The sequence below is a fragment of the Manis javanica genome, chromosome 17 (genome assembly GCF_040802235.1).
Source record: "Manis javanica isolate MJ-LG chromosome 17, MJ_LKY, whole genome shotgun sequence".
NCBI classification, from domain to species: domain Eukaryota; kingdom Metazoa; phylum Chordata; class Mammalia; order Pholidota; family Manidae; genus Manis; species Manis javanica.
The window spans coordinates 63,464,936-63,483,818 of NC_133172.1; the positions used below are offsets into that span (position 1 = coordinate 63,464,936).

General features: G+C 63.1%; 1 protein-coding gene across 2 annotated transcripts in view; it reads left to right on the forward strand.

Annotated features, from left to right (window-relative positions):
• ZFPM1 (zinc finger protein, FOG family member 1) overlaps positions 1 to 18,883 on the forward strand; it is a 64,951-nt gene that overhangs the window by 22,337 nt on the left and 23,731 nt on the right. The window contains exons 2-3 of one of the 2 annotated variants that reach the window (XM_073225497.1): positions 5,080 to 5,199; positions 7,433 to 7,549. The exons of the other annotated variant lie outside the window; for it this stretch is intronic. Of the exons in view, the coding sequence (XP_073081598.1) occupies positions 5,080 to 5,199; positions 7,433 to 7,549 (237 nt within the window). The remainder of the gene's footprint in view (positions 1 to 5,079; positions 5,200 to 7,432; positions 7,550 to 18,883) is intronic. 2 annotated transcript variants of the gene reach the window in all.

Here is an 18,883-nt window from a genome sequence, read left to right on the forward strand (position 1 = left end):
TGCTAAGGTTGCTGAACCCTGACCCTGGACTGTGACATGAGGCCGCTGTTCCCTCTGCTTTGGGTGAGAGCCGGCTCAGGGAGGGAGGCCTGGCCTGCACAAGGCCACCAGCCTTAGTGTCCTGCTGTTCCTCCTGCCTGGAATGCTTTCCCTGGCCCCAGTTGCAAGCAACCTTCTTCTGTCCCCATCCAGTCTCCATGCCCCGTCACCTCCTCCAAGAAGCCTTCCCTGACTGGCACCTCCTCCTCTCCTTCACAGCAATGGCCGCATCTCACTTTTCTTTCGGTATCTTCGCGCTGTGGTGCAGGGCCTGGCACTCGGTGCACTCAGGAAAGACTGAGAGCTAATGCATGAGTGAATCAGAGTGAGAGCCTCCAGGGAGCCCCCCGGGCCTGCGTCCACACCCAGCGCCGACATGGGAGGATAGCCTGGGCGGGCATCTGACCCGCTTTTCTCCTCTGCAGCCTGGTGTGGGAAGGACCTTCCCAGGGAGGCATGAACGACCCATGGACCGGGCAGGCAGCGGGGGGGCCTCAGGCTAGACCACCCCGTCACCCAGTCAGCACGTGTGCCATCAGCAGGGGCTTCGCCTGGGCACCTGACTTCATCCAGAGCTCTCTCCAGGGCACCCAGACTTGCCCCAGGGGCCGCAACCGGCAGGGCTGTGTCCCCTCCTCCGTGATCAGCTCCACCCTCTTTGAGGCCATCATCCGGAAGGACCCCCAGCTGCCTCACCGTCAAAGCTGGTGGGGGGGCGTTAATCGACCGACCCTGCACAGGGACAGTGAAGGGAGTCAGCATCGACCCGCCGCGCGGAGCCTGTCTCTGTGATTCGGGTTTAAAGCATGAAAAAGGGAGTTGATGAAATTCCACTATCAGCACCAAGCCAATATGCAAAATATCTCACCCCCAATCAAATAGCTATTATGTTTTCATTTCCATTTCAGCGTCCAGCTTAATGAGCAGGAGCCAGACCGGCACACAGGGTGTCTGCTCGCCGTGATAACTGAGGGGCTCTGGGCAGCGGGGGCCGCGCCCAGCACAGCCTCAGCCGTCAGCACCTACCGTAGACCCATGCTGGACCTTGGGCCCTGGCTTCTCTGCCCTGCTGGGCAGTGGGGCTGTGTCTCTGCCGCTGTCTGTCCAGGCGGTCCGCAGGGGGAGGGGCGGGCTGGCGGAGGTTCCGGCCCTGGCCACCTCCGCTGCTGAGGGCCAGGGGCCGAGCTGTTCACTTTGCAGGGCCTCGGTTTACTCATCTGCAGAGTGGGTGTGAGTGACCTAGGCTTACCTCTTGGGGGTGTTGGGAGGCTCGGAGGAGACTTGCCCGTTGTGACTGGCACTGGGTCCCTGCCTCCCCCTGCACCCCACCCTGCCATCCTCCGCTGTCCCTCCCACCACTCCTCCATGCACCCTGTTCCCTCCTCCACACACACTTTCCCCAGCACCCCTACACCTCTGGGCTATGGGGTGGGGGTAAAGGGTAAACATTTGTGAAATACTGTTTTTTACGGCAGGGCTTAAGAGTTGCATGCACAGTCCCCATTTCCCATTCCCTGCTGGGCCGAGAGCGGTAGTAATGACTCATGTTAGTAATAATGGTAGTAATGCCGATGACAGTTTGGTGCACACCTCCTGCGTCCGAGGTCCTAGGTTCAGCTCTATTCAGGTGAACAACGCGCTTCGTCCTGCAAGGGTATCTCTGAGCACAGGGAGGTAGAGTGACTTGCCTGAGGTCACAGAGGAAGTATACCACCTGCCTGGCCACAAGTTGGCCTGGCATAGCTGTTGGGGTCTCAGGGCAGAGAGGGTCCCACAGGGGTCATGCTGAGGTCTTTCCCAGCACAAGGCACCTGGGGAAACAACAGGTGTCTCACTGATGCCCCAGCCAGTGGAGAAAACTTCCTTCCAGAGCTCAGGCAGGAGGGAGGTGGCACGCTTCTGGGGTGCCAACGCAGGAGTGGGGTGGGATTCACCGTGACACGTCCTGTTTTGGGCTTGGAGCGATTCGCTACTTGGCGTTTGTTTCCCGCATTATCAGAGCAGCTTTAATTGTGCTGGAACTGAATTAGCAGCATTAGAATAAATTGCCGCAGCCAGGCAGCCGCTTTCTTCATGCTCATCTTCATGCCTTTGTTCTCCCATAAATGGGTCCACCACGAGCTCAGGGCCTCCCTGGGTGGCTGAGGCCTCCCTGGGGGACACCCTGAGTCAGGGTTGCCATCCTGGGACCGGGTAGCTGTGGGGAGGGCTGTGCCAGCTCTGTGCCAGAGCATCGCCAGCCCCAGTGCATCGGCTCCTGAAGCAGGTGGCTTTGAACCCGTTTTCCAGAGGGGGCAACTGGGCCTGAAGTTCCACGGCCGTTCAGCAGGAGGGACCATGGCTCCCGGACATCCCCTTCCAGCTCTGAGTGAGCCGCAGAAGGCACACAGTCTTCCAGAAAGGGCCCGGCCAATAGTCTGACCCCACAGGCCTCTGTGCTGTCACTGAGGCCAGGAGGGCTGCCAGCCTGCTAGCCAAGGGGACTGGCAGTGCCCACTCAGGGCAGCCCCACAGGCTGGGACCTGGAAGCCACAACCTCTGCTTTCCTGTGCTGGGCATGCTGAGGGAGGTCACTACAGGTCAGGCCTCCCACCTGTCCCGGAGCCCAGCCTGCCCGTGAAGGCGCACTGATGGGAAACTGCAAGGCTCTGCCCAGGGCTGCTCCTGTGTCGTCTGAGCCCGCCACAGGGTGGTGAGCGCTGCCCGCCAGCTCCGAGGTGCCCTGGGGAGTGTGGGACTCGCAGGTCTGGAACTAGAATCTACCCTCTGCCTGGGACTTTCTGTGGCTCCCCAGTGGCCCAGGATCAGGATCCCTCCCTCCTTGGCCTCCACAGCTGGCCTTGTCCGCCCTCAGCCTCCCATGCAGAGCTCTGACCCCGTCTGCACACAGTCCCCTGAGATCTGCTCGCAGTGTCTGCCATGTTGCTGTCCCATTTGCCCGCCTCCCTCTGCTCTCCCTCGGCCACTGTTTTGGTGTGGGGTTCCCCGCTTGTTCTCTGATGGTCTCCCCCAGCCCCAGCCTGGAAGTCCCCACAGAGTCCAGAGGTCCCAGGTGCCTCTGCGTCTAGAACAGCATGAGGGCGGCTACAACCTGGAACTCAGAGGTCAGCAGAAGGCAGGCAGGCCATCTGCCCCACCAGGGACAACTTAGTCGCCTCCTTAGCCAGCCGGCATCCCTTCCACCGGCGAGGCCCGCTGAACCGCAAGCAAACGGGATCAGGATGCCCACCCGCCTGCTCCATGTGAGTTGCTAGTCTTGGAGGTCAGCCTGGAAGCCAGGTCACGGTGTTCGTTCTGATAGCCTCGCAGGCCTCCCTGGGCCCTGCCATGAGCCGGCGGTGGTGGCCCTGCTGGACATGTCCCTAGCTGGGCAGGCATTTGGGCACCAGAAGCCCCTCCTCAGACCCGCCTGTCTCCCTCCATCGTCCGCCTGCTCATCTTTCACCCCTGCAAAGTCCACCGGAAGGACCGGGGCAGAGCACCAAGGCAGAGGGCACTAGGGATTTGGTGAGAAGCTCCTGAAATGGCAGGTGGTCCCTCTCTGTTTTTCTGGGGAGAAGGCACTGGGGTTTCATCAGGGTCCCCGACGGGTCGTGACGTAGCACAGGTCGGGAGCCACCAGCCTCCTTGGGGGATTCCCAAGCAAGGCTCCATCCGCTGTGGCTTGCTTGCCCCCAGGGACGAGGTGCGCAGCCATCCCGCACAGCTCAGGCCTGCCTCTGTCCCCATGCCAGCCCCCCGCCCCCTTCTGCTCTCCGGGCACCTCTGACATGTGAGTTTGCAGGAGTCGCTGTGGCCTCCGGGCTTCTCTTCTTGCTCACTTGACTCAGCAGCAAGTGGGCCTGGCTGCTGCGGGCTCGGCGGCCTGGGCCCACAAGGCCCTGCCCCGCTCCTGAGAGGGACGACAGGTCATCTGTCTGATGGTCACAGGCGGGGGCAGGACGGGTGGCCACAGAAGAGCAGCTTGGTCAAGCAATTGGGGCAGGAAGCCCCAGCATCTCTCTCCCGGCCTAGGGCCCAGGCTGAGATGAGGCCAGAGGGGCGGGTGTGGGAACAGTCAGGAGAGACGCCTGTTCGGATGGCTGTCTGTCCACTATGCTGGCACCATCCATCTGACTTCGGGGAGAAGGCTGCTCCCCTGACCAGCACCTGGGTCCACCCTGGAGTGTCCAGGTTCACCACTCTTCTGGGGGTGCCTGGGGTCAGCCACCTGTACTCTCGGTCTGCCTTCTCACCTGTAAGGTGGGCTCCATGGGGCACTGCCTGCCAGAGCGTCTAAGGGAGGGTGGGGGCCCAGCCAGGCCTGTGCGACCCCAGCCCTAGAGCCCCGGCTGTAGATCGCTATGTGCTCACCTTTGCCCGTCAGTCATCCATTTGCTTAGCCAGATTTTCTGAGCACTTTCTATGTGCCAGGTATGGAGCCCACCCTCAACAAGCCCCCAAACCTGGGAACCTGAGTGTGGTGGGCTTTTCAGAGGAGGGGTCCTGGGCAGCGAGGACAGCTGGGCAGAGGCCCAGGACAGGTACACCCTCATGTCCTGGGGCTATGGGTGCACATCTGGGCTCTGCGAACCCCGGAAGTGCATGTCTGGGATGGGGATGGGGACGGGGACGGGGACAGTGGGGGGGGGTGCGGGCTGCAGCAGTCATGTGACTCCTAGGGGCCCCTGAGGCAGCAGAGCCAGTGGCTGCCCCCATGGCTTGGGCTGGCCGGGAGGGCACACTGTACCCTGGAGAGATGAAGGGAGGGCCTGGGCCCCTCGTCTGGTGAGAGCAGGTTGGGATGGGGCAGCAGAGATTGCAGGCAGGCATAGTGGGGTGGGATGTGGGGTATTGTTGAAAGGATTGGGGTCTTACAGGATGCGGTTTGCACATCAAGTCTTGGGGGACCCTGAAGGAGCCCCCACGCTAACGAATGCCTCTCATGCCTCTGACCCTATGGGGTGGCCAAACATGTGCCCGTCTGTACTGGAAGGGGCTCAGTGGGCAGGGTGCTGTCACCCCACAGCACCTCAGATTCTCCTCCGGCTGTGCCCACAGGTTCGCTTGGAGAGATGGAGGCTGGAGAAGAGGCCCAGGCTGTGGATGCCCACCTTCCAGAGCAGAAGGCTGCAGCGCTGGAGCCCGAGGGCTCTGGGGACCCTGAGCCTCTGAGCCCAGGTGAGCCAGCGACAGGCACACCTCCGGCGGGGGGCCTGCACCCCGAGCCACCCCCATCCCTTCCGAGGACTCAGCCCCCACACCTGTGAGATGGGCATTGAGCTCCAGGGGCCTGTGGGCCTGACCTCCACCAGGGAGTGGAGGGCGGCCTGCATACATGCCCTCAGCGCGAGGGCCTCAACAGTCCAGCTCCCAGTAGTGCGGACGGAGGGACCAAGGCCCCGGCAGGGATGGTCTAGCCAGGGCTGGACAGGGAGTCATGTGGGCCACTAGGTGACGTCAGGAAAGCCTCAGTTTACCTGCTGTGAAAGGGGCACAGAGAGGTCTTGCCTGGCTGTGCTGCCTGAGCACACTTGGGGCTTGGTTCACAGCAGGCCCTCCTGTTGAGGCGTTTTACCCCAGTTTACAGACAAGAGGGTGAGAATAAAGGGGTCCAGTGACCTGCTCAGGCCACACAGCCTGTCAGCCTTGCAGGATCTGCCCAGGTCTGGGCCCAGGCTGATTTCCCACCCCAGCCAACCCCAGACACCTAGAACCTCTCCCTGGCCCCCCTGGCAGCAGTTTTCCCGGCTTAGGGGTGGGGGTCAGTGAGGGTACATCTCTCAAGCTGAGAAGAGGACTTAGTGATACCCAACCCCGGGGGTGAGTTAACCAGCCCCAGGAGGCCTCTGGCCAGGTCCCTGGCAGGGCAGCCTCTCAGACCAGCGTGCCTCCCGAGAGCCCGGGAGGGGCCTCACTAAGCTGCTGGTGCTAGGGGAGGCCAGCACCCTCACCCCTGCTCCCCAGAAGAGGATGCTGGGAAGGGCCGGGCTCTGCTCCCCTCTCCCCAACCCGGTGCACTGGCCTCCCCACTGGGCTCAGAAAGCCCACTGCGTGCAGAAGCCGGGTCCCCCAGGCCATAGCCTGGCAGGAAGCTGGAGCACAAACCAGCCATTTGGAGTGTGGTGACTGGGAGTGAGGAGAGATTGGGGGGTGACACTGAGCAGGGACACTGGGTGGGTGTCCCAGGCGGCGGCCCCAGCCTGCAGGGGTCCTGGGATGGGGTGGAGAGCGGACAGCCAAGAACTGCAGGGGGCTGGGCTGGAGCCCCTCCAGGGCCCCACCCTCAGCATTTCCCACCCCTGCAGTGCCCTCTAAGACCCACTGGCCCCCGTGTCCCCTCCCGGTGGCACCCCACTGGGTTGGCAGGGCCCTCAGGACTTGAGCCTGGGGCCGGGGCTCCATCACCCCCGCTCAGCAGCATTCGCCCACACCCTCCCTGGGGCCCATGCTCCTGTTCTCTCTGAGCCTCGGTTTCCCACCTGCAACTGGGTGCCAGCCCCTCCCGGTGGGCTGGGGAATGCTGAGGGGCCCCCTTATCACTGCTGCCATCGCCATCATGATCAGGTGCTGCACACTAATGGGGCCACCATCTGCCAAAGGGCAAGTGGCTGTTACTGGTGGACTTCGAGCTGGGCGGCTTCCTGGGGAGCCAGGCCCCTTATCTGATCTGGGAGCCGGGGCTGCATGGGAGTGGGGGCAGGGCCCAGGAAGGAGCTGGAAAAAACAGCCAGGGCTGCACCTGGCACAGGCCCGGGTGATAACACAGCGATGGGCACGATAGACGGCAGGAGCAGTATCTGCCTCTCAGGCGGGCCCAGCGCGGCTCCACGCTGCGGCTGGAGCTCAAATGCCAGCCACGTTGATTTATAGCCAAAAATAATAGGACTTTTATACTGTGTGATTGATTTATTTGATGTTAATCACAGTGCTTATCTGGGGTATTAATAATCTGCCGGGTGCGTGACGTCACCAAGGGGGGGCTTTTATGGAAGCCCATCGATTGGGGGCCTCAGTGGTTATCAGGCACAGCAAGAAAGGCAAATATGCCCTTTGGGCTGGAGTTGGGTGCAGGGCCTGGAGGAGGGGGCCCTGCTACCGGCAGAGGAGACCGGGGAGCCCAAGCCCACGCGGTGCCCGCTGGCCTGGGTGTGCCCAGTGAGCCCTCCTGTGCTCTGATTATTAACTGCGGCTGGAATAGCAATTACTGTTGCTGCAATTAATGGGAGATGAGGGGTGTTAAAGGCCAAGGGGAAAATTGAGAAGTCTGCCCCCCGCCCGCCAGTTTTGAGCAAGCCTGGGGCATGTGCTCACCCCCCTGGGCCTCAGTGTCCCTCCCAGCCGCAGGGTGGAGTGGGCAGGTGACTCAGTGCCCAGTGGCTTGGCAGGCCTGAGAGTGTTTTCCCCTCTGCAGATGCTACTCCCCCACCGCCCCCACCCTCCACGTCCCCACAAGGCCCTGAGGAGACACCGGGGCAGGAGTCAGTGAGGAGGCCAGAGGAGGAGGTCAGCAGCCCCTGGAGTGGGCCAGGTGAGAACATCCGCGGGCAGGTCTGGGGCAGCCACCTTGACGGCTCGGGTGGGATAGGCCCAGGCCTGCCGGCCAGGGAGCAGGGTGACGACCTGCTGGGCCCAGGCCTGTGCCTGTCCCAAAGTGCAGCCAGCCTGTGGGTCCAGCAGTGTGGTAGGAGGGGACACTGAGGCACGCTGATGCTCAGAGCTGGATTCAGGCCCCTGGTGGCAGAAGGAAGTGTTCTCAGGACACCCAGGAGGAGGAACAGGTGTGGGGGGAGGGGGACGGTGCAGGGAAGGGCACCCCAGGAGGTGGGAACAGCCAGGGCCAAGGCAGGGTGGTGGGTGTGCCTGGAGAGCCTTCCTGGCTGGGCTGGGGTCCAGAGCTGGGCAGTGGGGGCCCACCCTGTGTGGGAAAGGACCCAACCCCAGCTCTGGGGCAGCTGTAGCCACTTGCGAGTAGGCACCCAGCTGCTGGGTGCTGGACCTCGAGGGGTGTCCTTGGGTCCGGTTTGTGTGGCCCATCCGGCCCCCGTGTGCATTAGGAGCTCTGGCCCAGAGGCCCTGCCAGATGCGTTCTCCCGTGGCCCTCATGGCCTGTCCCACCCCTCTGTGAATATAGGAAAGGGTGGGCGTGCCAGTTGTTCCTGATGAACGCCCAGCTCAGCCCAGGGAACATGGGGAGAGCGTGGGAGGGCTTCGAGGGCTGCCTCTCTGGGCACAGCTTGTCACTAGGGGCCACTGCATGGGAGCTGGGAGGCGAGTGGGGGGTGTGGTCTGTGCTGAGCGGACCGACAGACGGCGGCTGCGTACTCGGGCCAGGCGTGTGGGTGCAGCATCATGAGCACCTGACGGGCACCAGACATACACTGTGAGCGGACAGCCCTTCGGGAGCACGCGTGCGGGCATGATAATGCCAGGCAGGCTCATGACCAGTGGAGAGGAAGCACGTGGTGAAGGCCTCGCCCTGCTGGGAGATCAAGGAAGGCTTGCTAGGGCAGATGGGTACCCCAGTCCTCCTCTGGGGATTCCCCAGAGGCCAAGATTGGAAAGGTGCCAGAGATGGTCTCCTGCCAGGTTCAATTTGGGTGACATCCCAAGGTGTCAAGGGAAGTGCTGTGATTGATTAGTAATGTCTGCACGGGTGCCTTGCTGTCCTGGTTCCCACAATAGGTGGTAGATCAAGGTCTTGGGAAGGAGGGGTGGCCTGCTGGTCACGACCGAGATGGTGCCCCCACACCTGGGGAAACCGAGCCTACTACCAGCCCTGACCACCTGGGTGGGCTGTGGAGCATCCTGAGTAAAGCCGTTCTGGGGTTTCCTTGGCTGCCCCACCCCACCTCAGGGACCCAGTAACAGATGGGGGAGGCCCGTGCCCTGGAAATGTGCCGACAGCATGCCCCCTCCCCACCAAGGAGCCCCTGGCAAGAGACAGGCTGCAGGGCCAGGTGCCCACGAGGCCCTCTCAGCCTAGGCAGACACAGCTGAGCTGCACACCCACCTGCTCGGTGCTGGGGCCTGTCCACACCCAGGGGACAGTGCCGTCAGGCCAGGCAGGGGCCCTGTGGTCAGAAGCTCTGCCTCCCTCAGCTTCCCCAGCGCTAGAATGGGGTGACAGTGAGGAACCCCAGACACCATGGGGTCAGCACTGCCCTTGGCACCACATCCCCCCCATTCCAGGCTTTATCAGAGGGAACGTCTTTCTGCAGTGGGAGGCGGGCAAGGGGCACACATGTGCCTGGGGGACCCTGCTTAGCCCTTGCGCAGGCAGGGCATGGGGCGGCAGCCGCCCAGTGGGGTGCCTATGGGGAAGAGAGGGCCAGCAGACCTCACACCAGTCCCTCAAGGTGAGCGCAGGGGTGTACCCCAACTCTCCAGAGGAGATGTGGGCACCAGTCTGGGAAGTAGCAGAGCTGAGGTGTGGACCTGGCCCCCGTTCAGTCACTGCAGCATTAGTTCTGGCACCCCCACTTTCCACATGGAGAAGCAGGGGCCCCGAGAGCTTGAAGCCTGACCCAGGGTGCCTGTGGGGGCTGTGGTTTGGGGCTGGGGTGCACCCGGGAGCTTCCTGCACTATTTGCATCCTCGGGGGCCAGGGAGCTTCCCTATCAGCTCCCACAGATAGGAATTTCTGTGCAGTGGGCAGCGATGGGCTGATAAGTGGCCGCTGGCCAACCGCCGCGGTGGCTGCCCCCTATCAGACCCCGAGCAGGCCACACTTATCGACAACCAGGGAAGCCAGAGAGGCCCAATGGGTTCTTATCTCACAGGGGCCTCCTGGGCCAGTGACGGGGCGGCAGGCTTTGCCGGGGCCTGGCTGGGTCAGTGTTCCCAAGGGCAGTGTCTGGCCCATGACCAGCCAAGGGGACAGTGGTATGCAGCCAGGGCCTTTTCCTGCAAGTCCTGGCCCCCCGTCCCTTCTCCGTCCCTCTGAGCCTCACTGCCTGACCCATGTGAGCATCTCTCTCCCCCTGTCTCTCTGTCTGTCTCTCTCTCCCTGTCTCTCCTTGTCTCTCTCTCTGTCTCTCTGAGTCTGTCTCTAATCTCTGCTTTGCAGTACTCCCCCATCTCCTCTGTGTCTGTCTGGCCCCCTGGTCTGTGAGGCCAGCCTGGGGAGCACCCCTCTTCCTCTCTCGGGTGAGGGGACTTGGACCCCGGTGCATCCCGTGCTGTGTGGCTTTGGGGGAGAGACTGGGCCAAGCGTTGTTTCCCAACTGCCTGCACGGGGTGGGACACCGTCACAGCCCAGAGCCCGGGGCTCGGCTGTGCCTGATGCAGCCCACTCATGGGCCCCACCTTGCTTTTGTGGCCACCATCTGCTGGCCAGGACCAGGGCACACAGGTCTCCAGGGGACCCCATCCTCCAGGTCAGGCCCATCACCCAGAGGAGGCACTCAGGCTGCAGGGGCCCAGGGCAGGCGGCACCAGCCTGGCAGAGCAGCAGGTCTAGGTTCCCCCTTCCACAGTGGCACAGTGACTGCACGAGGCTTCCCTGCCGCCAGTGGTCGAGGTACCCGTGTAGCACCAGGCAGAAAGCTGTCCCCACATCCTGTCAACCCAAGCAGGGCACTGGATGCGTAAAGGCTTTGAAACACCAGAGTATGGACCCTGGGGCATGCAAGTGCCCATTTTATCCTGCCTCCCTCCTGCCCCTGCCAACACCTGGTGACCCCAGAGCCCCAAAAACAGGCCGAGGAGGTGCTCAGGAATATTTATTTTTGTTTTCAAAACTTTCGAGCTTTGTCAGCTGCTGATCAAGTGGGGGCACCCTAAGCTGCCTCAAAAGACCACACACCAGCCCTGGAGCCGTGCGCCCAGGCTCTGCCCAGCTTTGCCAGGTGGCCGTGGGCTGGCGGCTCGACCCTGGGCCTCACCTTCCTCATTGGTGCCGCAGGGCTGCAGAGAGCCGGTGGGGTGGGGGGGACCCAGGCAGCCTGGCTTCTTCTGACGTTGGGCATGTAGGTTCTGTGGACAAAGCCAGGCCAGGCAGGAAGGCACTGCACCCCACAGCTCGTCCTGAAGCAGGGAGACGCCTTCACGCCCTCTCATCTCAGTCCCCACTGCCCGGAGGTCCCCACTGTGCCTGGAGCAGGGTCCCCTGACGGTCAGGGTCTGGGGACCCGGCTGGGTTTGAGAAGCCCCAGGGATTCCACCTTCCTCCTCTGAACAGCAGCCAGACAGCAGCTGCCCCCTTGGGTGCGCTGGGGCAGAGCGCTCACAGGGTGGGTGCTGGGGAAAGGACCCCCGCAGCAGGTGTGAAGGGGACCCGGGTGCCCAGGGAGCCCAGATGGCACCGGTGAGTGGACGCGCAGCATGGTGGAGGAGGGTGCTGGAGAGAGCGGTGACCCCTGAGAGGGCCCTGCAGGGCCAGGCAGAGGCCAAGAGGGGTTGGGAGAGGAGGGCCCAGTGGGGGTACAGCGCTCCAAAGGCCCAGAGGCTGCTGGAGTGCTGGGAGCTGGGGTCTGCCCCCGAGGGGGCAGGGATGGGCAGGGTCCTGGCAGAGGGGGTCCCCTGGGCTGCCTGGGGAAAGTAGAGGAGGGCAGAGCAGCAGACCCCCTCCCCTCTGGTCTGTCAGGGGTACGGCCCCTCGGGGAAAGGCACTACGCCAGGGGGTGCGGGCTGGGGCTGTGCGGGCCCCACCCCACCCTTGGCTTGCCTTGACTGCCAGAACTAATTTCAAGGTTGGGGGGGTGACAGGAAGCCGGGAGGGCTCAGTATCCTTATCTTTGAAATGACCTTGTTTGTTGGAGGGGCTGGCTGTTTAAAATTCTGATATGCAAATGTCCAAGAGCTCTAATCTGTAATCCCCAAAGCAGTGTGGGAGGGCCCTGCCTGGGGCTGTCGGGGCACTCACCCCTGAGCCCCCCTGCCCACTTCCCTTCCCCACTTAACATCCAGGAGAAGCAGGCCTCACAGACAGGCTAGCTGCACTAGGACTGAGCCCAGGGTTCGGTCCAGGCCTGTCGCCCACGCAGGCCCATCTGTGCCTCTGTCGGGTGGCAGTCAGTGTGACCTCAACCTGCCAGGCCGGGTCATGAGAAAACAGATGCAGGAGTGTCTGCAGTGAGTGGGGTGGGCCTGGGTTTAGGCCCCCAGGGGGTCTGGGAGCCTCCTCTGCAGCCAGGCCTGGTGTCAGGTCCCCTCGCCAGGGAGCCTGCCACGGCCTTCTCCACCCTGAGCAGCCCCCTGGCCAGCAGAGCAGGAGCACCCGGCCCAGGGTTGCCTGCCCACCCCCTTGTGCCCAGCACAGGGTAGGCATGGACAAGTGAGTCTCCATCCAGCCTCCCGTCTGCTGCTGGGAGGCGTGGGGCCACGTGCCATCTGCCGCCGTGCGGAGGGCTGCCCATCGCAGGTGCCACGCTCAACCAGGGGCAAGGAGGAAAAGGCCCCCAAAGGCTCCCCACCAGCTTTGAGGGTGTCAAGTGGCCGTGAGGGCAGCCTGGGCCCAAGAAAGAAAGGGGTGCCTAGGGGCGCATTTGTTGTTAAGGGCTAGGGAGCAGGGTCCCCTTCACCCATAAGTGTCGTGCGGCCTGGAATTCTTTCCTGGTGACCATTGCTTACAAAATGAAGTCCAATTGGCCAAATGTCTGGTGTCACATCTTCTGTCCCCAGCTCCATCCTGGGCCTTGGAGGCAGATGGGGAGGCCAGCTGTGTCCCTGTAGCACTGTGTGTGGGTCAGAGGGGGACAGCTGGGTGGCCAGGGCCAGGTCAGCACTATCAGGAGAGCCCCTAGCCTCCCTCTCCCCCCAAGCTGAGGCCTAAGGACAAGTCAGAGTGGTGAGGGTGTTCAGGCAAGGAGTTGGCATGTGCAAAGGTCCTGAGGCTTGGGTGGCATGGGCATGGCTAGAGCATTAGCAGCCAGAGTGGGGCTGGCGAGATGCCATGGGGCACAGACAGGGCAGGGTCACTCCCAAATCATGGATAATGGGGAGATGACTCTGATTTCTTGGCTGTCAGATGGAGGACAGAAGGGCTTTAAGTGGGGTGTTCGGTCAGCTGCTGTGTGGAGAATGAGTCGAGAGAGCCCCCCTGGAGAGCACAAGGAAGGTGGCTGCTGTGAGAGGCCAGAGGTCACGGTCCGCCATTCCTGCTTGGGGACTGGGGTCCCCGGGGGCCTGCTGGGGGCTGGGGACCCTCATCCCTGGAATGTGAGCAAGGGCCTCAGGCCGGCTCTGGGCCACGTTCACGGCCTGGAGTCTCTGTGCAGGCTTCAAGGCTTGTGACTGGGCAGCGGCAGCCGAGGCAGGGCAGCCTGTCCCTATGGACAGCCTGGGAGGTGGGCCCTCCGCCGCGTCCCCTCCGCCAGCTCGGCATGCGTGGGTGGGAAAAATCATCTCAGCTATTTTGTGTTATCACCGGGCCTGGCACTGCAGCCCCAGAGGCCTATTTGTCTTAGATTAACGGAATGGGGAGGGGGAGGGGAGGGGGGTAATGGCAGATGGCAGGGGTCGGTCCGGGGTCGGCTCCAGAGATCAGACCCAGCCGCCAGGTCAGGAGCAACCTTTTCTGTCCCAGCTGTGCCCAGAGGGACATGTTCCCTGGGACCCCCCAGCAGGCCCTACTCCCGCCCTGACCCCACCTCACAGACGAGCAGACCAAGACCCGGGGAGTGGAGGGAAACCCCACAGAAGGCTGTGGCCCCACAGTCCCCATGCTTCCTTCCCAGGTTTGCCGAGTGCCTGCTGCAGGCCAGGTACATGGCAAGGGCTGGCAGAAACGAGGGACAGTCCCGCCCTCTTGGGTGTATGTCATGGGGGTGACATGGCCATAGAGACAAAGAAGTGTGGGGTCTGCAGCCCAGGAGTGGACGAGAGAAGGAAGTTGTTTATTCACTCAACAAACACTCATATATTAAGCACCTGCTTGGTGCCGGCAGAGTCCAGGCAGCCAGAGTCAGAATGTCACGTGTCTGAGGAGGTGAGGCTCTAAAATAAAATAAAGATAAGGGAGTGATTCTAAATAGGGCAACCGAGCAGGACCCACATTTGAGCAAAGCCCGGAATAGTGAGGGGAACTGGCTACTGCCTGGGGGTGGCACACTGGGCAGAGGGCACAGCAAAGCCCTGAGGCTGGACTGTGCCTGCTGGTCTGGGCTGGGAGCAGAGCCGAGAGGCGAGGGACTGTTGGGCCGGGGGAGGGGGGGGAAGGGGGTGGCTTGCTGTAGGTGGTTTTCTTGAAACGGACTTCAGCTTGGCACAGTCTTTGGCCACACAGCCGAGGGTGACTGGCTGACAAATGACACCTCAGCTGCCGCCGCCCCCAGACCCTGAGGTCTTCCCAGGACACTCAGGCCAGGGTAGGGGCCTGGACCCCCTGCATCTTACCAGGCTCAGGACTGCCCACCTCTCTGAGCAAGGCCCTGCAGGCAGAGCCCCAGAACAGGAATGAGATGGGACTGTGAGCCATGGATGGCCTGGCCCGTATGGATGCCACCTGCAGTGTCCAGTGGCACCAGGCCGCACAGCACACGTCCCAGAAAGGCCCTGCACAGAGTTCCTCAACAGTAAGACTTTCCATCCTCTCTAACTCATGGGGAAACTGACACGGGGCAGGCCTGGCTACTGAGGCCTTCATCCTGGAGGTGTCGACCTCCAACACCCACATCGGCCCTGGCCACGTAGAAGCTGCCCCTTGGAAGCCTCCGCAGGTAGGGGCCCCTATCCCTACTGCACAAAGGGGCAGGGGCAGCTCTTCAGCAAGACCCATGGGAGCACATCCCCATTCCTTACTTGCACTTTCATCCGTCGTGCACCCACTGTGCACCAGCCCCTACTGTGCACCAGCCCCTGAGGTACAACGTGAGCCACACTGACCAGCCGCCAGCCCTGGGAGGGGTGCTGCAGTAAAGGCGCAGCCACTACACAGGGAAAGCAGCCTGAGAGGCCGGGGCGTGCAGCGGGGCTGGGTGAGGGCCCCCACATCGGGGACTTACACAGAGGTCAGCGGGCAGGGGACCAGGCGCTGGACACCCCGGGTCAGCAGCCCCACAGGGCATGGCTGGCACAGAGACCCGGCGGAGGACCCTAGGAGCAGGCAGGGAGAGGAGGGCTGGGCAGGGATGTGAGGGCTGGTGGCAGTGATTGTAGGGGTCCCCACGTAGTCTCGGGAGGCCTGTGAATAGGCTGGAACTTGGCGGCAGACGCTGTGCTCCCATCTCAGACGCTTGAGCCCAGGCCCAGAGCCCTGCGTCTGCTGCAGCGCCACCACGGGGCAGCTGGGGGGCAGTGAGCCACCGCCTGCCTTCCAGGGAGTGGCCCCTTGCCCGCCCTCTCCTGACCCAGCCACGTGGCTCTCGCGGGCTCAGTGGGGGTGGTCACCGCACTGGCGGAGGGCCAGCAGGCAGCTGGGGCCCAGGTCCTCGGCTGTAGGCAGTGGGGGGGGCCAGGCCTGGCCGCTGCCCCCGCTACCCGCTGACCTCACCCGCCTTCCGGGAGTGGCTATCTGTGGCCAGGGCAGCCTGCCTTGGCTGAGGACGCTAATCAGGCCCAACTTCCTCCTCCGCCCTCCCCCCCAGCTTCCTGCCCGCCGGCCGGGCTGTGTGTTTGTGTGCCCGCCTTCACCCTGCCACCACCACCCACACATCAGTGGGGTGCAGGGCCCCCTTCCCCCATCAGGGGTTGCCCCTTCCAGAAGTTTCCCTCCTGTCCTCCTTCTGAGCCCAAACCTGGGCTCCCTGCAGCCTGGCTGTGTGGCCTGGGGTGTTTGTCTCCTACCCCGCGGGACGGCCACAGGCGCAGCCAGCACACGGAAGGACGGTGCTGTCCATAGCCCTCTCCCTGTCCTGTTGCTCCTGGCCAGTGGGGCTCCCACAACTGGCACCAGGGCAGACGGGGCTTGGGCTGCTCCGGGATGGGGACAGGACATGCAGGCTGCCTGTAGGTGCCAGGAGGGCTGGGCACGGCCCCAGGCAGAGCAGGGCAGCAGGAGGGCAGTGTGTGCGGGTGGTGGCCCTCTCCAGGCACCCCGGGCATGGTGTGGGGCACATCAGGGACACCGTCAGCCATCCTTGCCCTGCGCCAACCACACAGAGGCAGCATTGCCCTTGTGCGGGGCACCACGTGTCACAGGGACCCCCCCCTAAGCCCAGGGAGCAGCTCCGTGATCACAACCACTTGACAGATGAGGAGACAGGCTCGGTGAGCTGCCAGGCTCAGACCCCGGGCCCAGCCCCACCATATTAACTCCTTGCTCTCTGGGAGCCCCGCCCCCTGCCACGCGGCGCTGGGCTCCTTATTTATTTATTTATTATTGCTCTATCTCCTTGCTGCGTTTTTTCCATTAAGGTGGCGTGGATGCAACCGATAAGATCGGTCCCCAGAGATGGGACAAAGGGGCCGCCATCGGCTCGAGGGCTGGTCATATCCTGCCCAAGAGGGCCGAGCAGGCCTGACATGAGGTGCGATGCTATCGCTGGGCCTTATTGTGCCTTGTGGCGGGGAGGGGGCCCTTCCTGCTTTGGCCCCCTCCCTGTCCAGCCCAGGACAGACAGCCCCCTCCAGACGGACTTGTCTGTGTCCACCCTTCCTCAGCCTCCACCCACCGTGGGCACCGAGCGCCTCGGGCAGGTGGGCTGATGCAGCCATCCCTGTCTCCATGGGGCCCGGCCCAGTGAGCACACCCGCGCCGGCCACTCAGGCTGGCACCGCCCCTGCCCTGATCGGTGCTGCCTGCTCCTGGCTTGACTCAGCAGTTCAATTTTGAGGAATTTACCACAGAAAAACAATCAGCGTGGACAGGGCTGGGGTGGCAGGGATGGTCACGGAGGCCGTGTTGAAGACAGTAAGCTGTTTATTATTTTCTTTTTGCTGGTCTGCAAAATTTCTGCAAATGATTCTAAGAGAAGCAATTCCACCTGGCTGTCCCCACCGCTCTGCCCCAGTGTACGTCTCCTCGTGAGCACATGGGTGGGTCTGACACTGACACACCAACACCAAAGCCCGGTACCAGCAGATCCAGGGTAACGTCGGGACAGCCCCATAACCCCCTGCCACCTTCCCCAGTCCCTGAGCCTTTCCTGGTTCCGCCAAAATGGACCTGGCCCCACTCCAGGGCCCAGGGCTGCCACAGCTCCACTCCTGAGGCCCAGGGCCCTTCCTGGGTCCCGGAGGCACATGCTGTCACCTCGTCAGATGAGACGGGGGGTTGTGGAGGTGGGAGCAGGCACCGGGCTGCCGAGACACAGACCAGCCACGGGCACTGACTGCACACGGGGCAGACTTGGAGATCTGGGGCCCAGCAGGGGCCCTGAGGGTTCCCGAGCAGGGCGCCGCAGGATGGAGCTGTGTCTGGGTGAGGAGCAGCCTGCGCCCGCTGCAGGCCAGGGGCAGGGCTCTCTCTCTGTCCTCCAAGCCTCCTTGCCCCTCTTCTCCAGGTCCCCACCTGTCACTGTTCCTCTGCCCGCCCCCTCAAGGGGCATGAAGGACAGAGCACTGGACGGGGGTCAGGACCCGGGTTCACACTCACTCTGCCACCCCACAGTGTGGCCAGGTCTTCTCTGACCTTTGGTCTCCTTGCCTCTGAAGGGGGAGATAACCACCTCCTGTGGCATGGGGCAATTTGAGAAATGAGCGGATCAGCCATGAAGGCAGGTGTCTGCTGGACCCACACAGCCCAGTGAGCACACACAGCTATTGTAGGAGGGCAGCTTTAGCAATTCCCAGGGCTCACCTCCTACTGGGTTGTGCCCCGGGAACCCTGGGGCGGGGGCCCCGGTGCCCTGGTTAGAGCCGTACCCTCCCTAGGCCTCAGCCTTCCTCCCTGCATCTCGACGCCTCCTCTGTGGGAGGGTCAGACCAGAGCTGCTCAGTGCCCATAAAGGCGGAGCGATTCTAAGCTTAGAGAGGGTCTGAGCACCAGCAGGTACTCGGGGACTGTCACTTTTTCTGGAAGGATCTTTGCCTGCCCTAGGCAGGTGGTGGCAGTAATGTGATATTCTTTGGTGGGCACCCTGCAGGCTGGCATAGGAGGGACTCACCTGCGGCTGGGGACCTGCACCCTTGCGACCATCGGGCCTCTTCCCAGACCCTTGCCCGCCCTCACATCTGCCGTTCTTGCCCATGGACAGGAGAGATGGTCCTGAGAGGGCCAGGGAGCATCGCAGACCCCTCAGCCACAGCCCAGCCCGGTACAGGGAACAGGGTGGGCTGGCCGGTCCCAGCCGAGGGGCGGCGCATTGAGGCTGGGTGGGAAGGAAGGGCCCTCGGTGGTGTTAGCACCTGGAAAACAGGGGGCAGGGGCCAGGCTCTCAGGCCGATAAAAGCCAGATAAGCTGTTTGCACAGGAGGCATTTTCTTTACCTTATCACACATCCTGCTTCCAGCCTGCCTGCCAGAACAAGGCAGGGCTGGGGAGGGCCCGGGACCCCCACCCCTATTCTCAGGCCTCAGGGTCTCCCAAGTCCAAAATACCAGGGCCCAGGAGCTGATGGGGTCTCTCCCCACTTCACAGGTGGGAAGACCGAGGCCCAGAAATCCAGGGGTTTAGCTTTTTGAGAAGACTGGAGACCACGAGCCCTCGGGCTTCACGGTGTCCTGGAAGCAGTGGGTCTCAGGCTCCGTGAGCAGAGGAGGCCCCACCCGGGGTGAGGAGCAGCGGAGGGCCTGTCAGAGATCTCCGCACAGGGCTGGGCCGAGCTGTGGGCCCAGCACACAGGCCTCACCACCCACTCTGTGGCTCTGCCTGCCAGTTCAGCTGCTGGCAGCTGTGCCCGGAGCGGGCCGTGTCTGAGTAGCACGCAGAGCTGCGGCAGCCCCCACCAAGACCTCCTGAGACCTGTCTGAGCCTCCTGCAGGGTCTCAGAGGGGCACTGATAGGTCGGAGCCTGGCCCAGGTGGCAGCCAAAGCCTTGCCCCG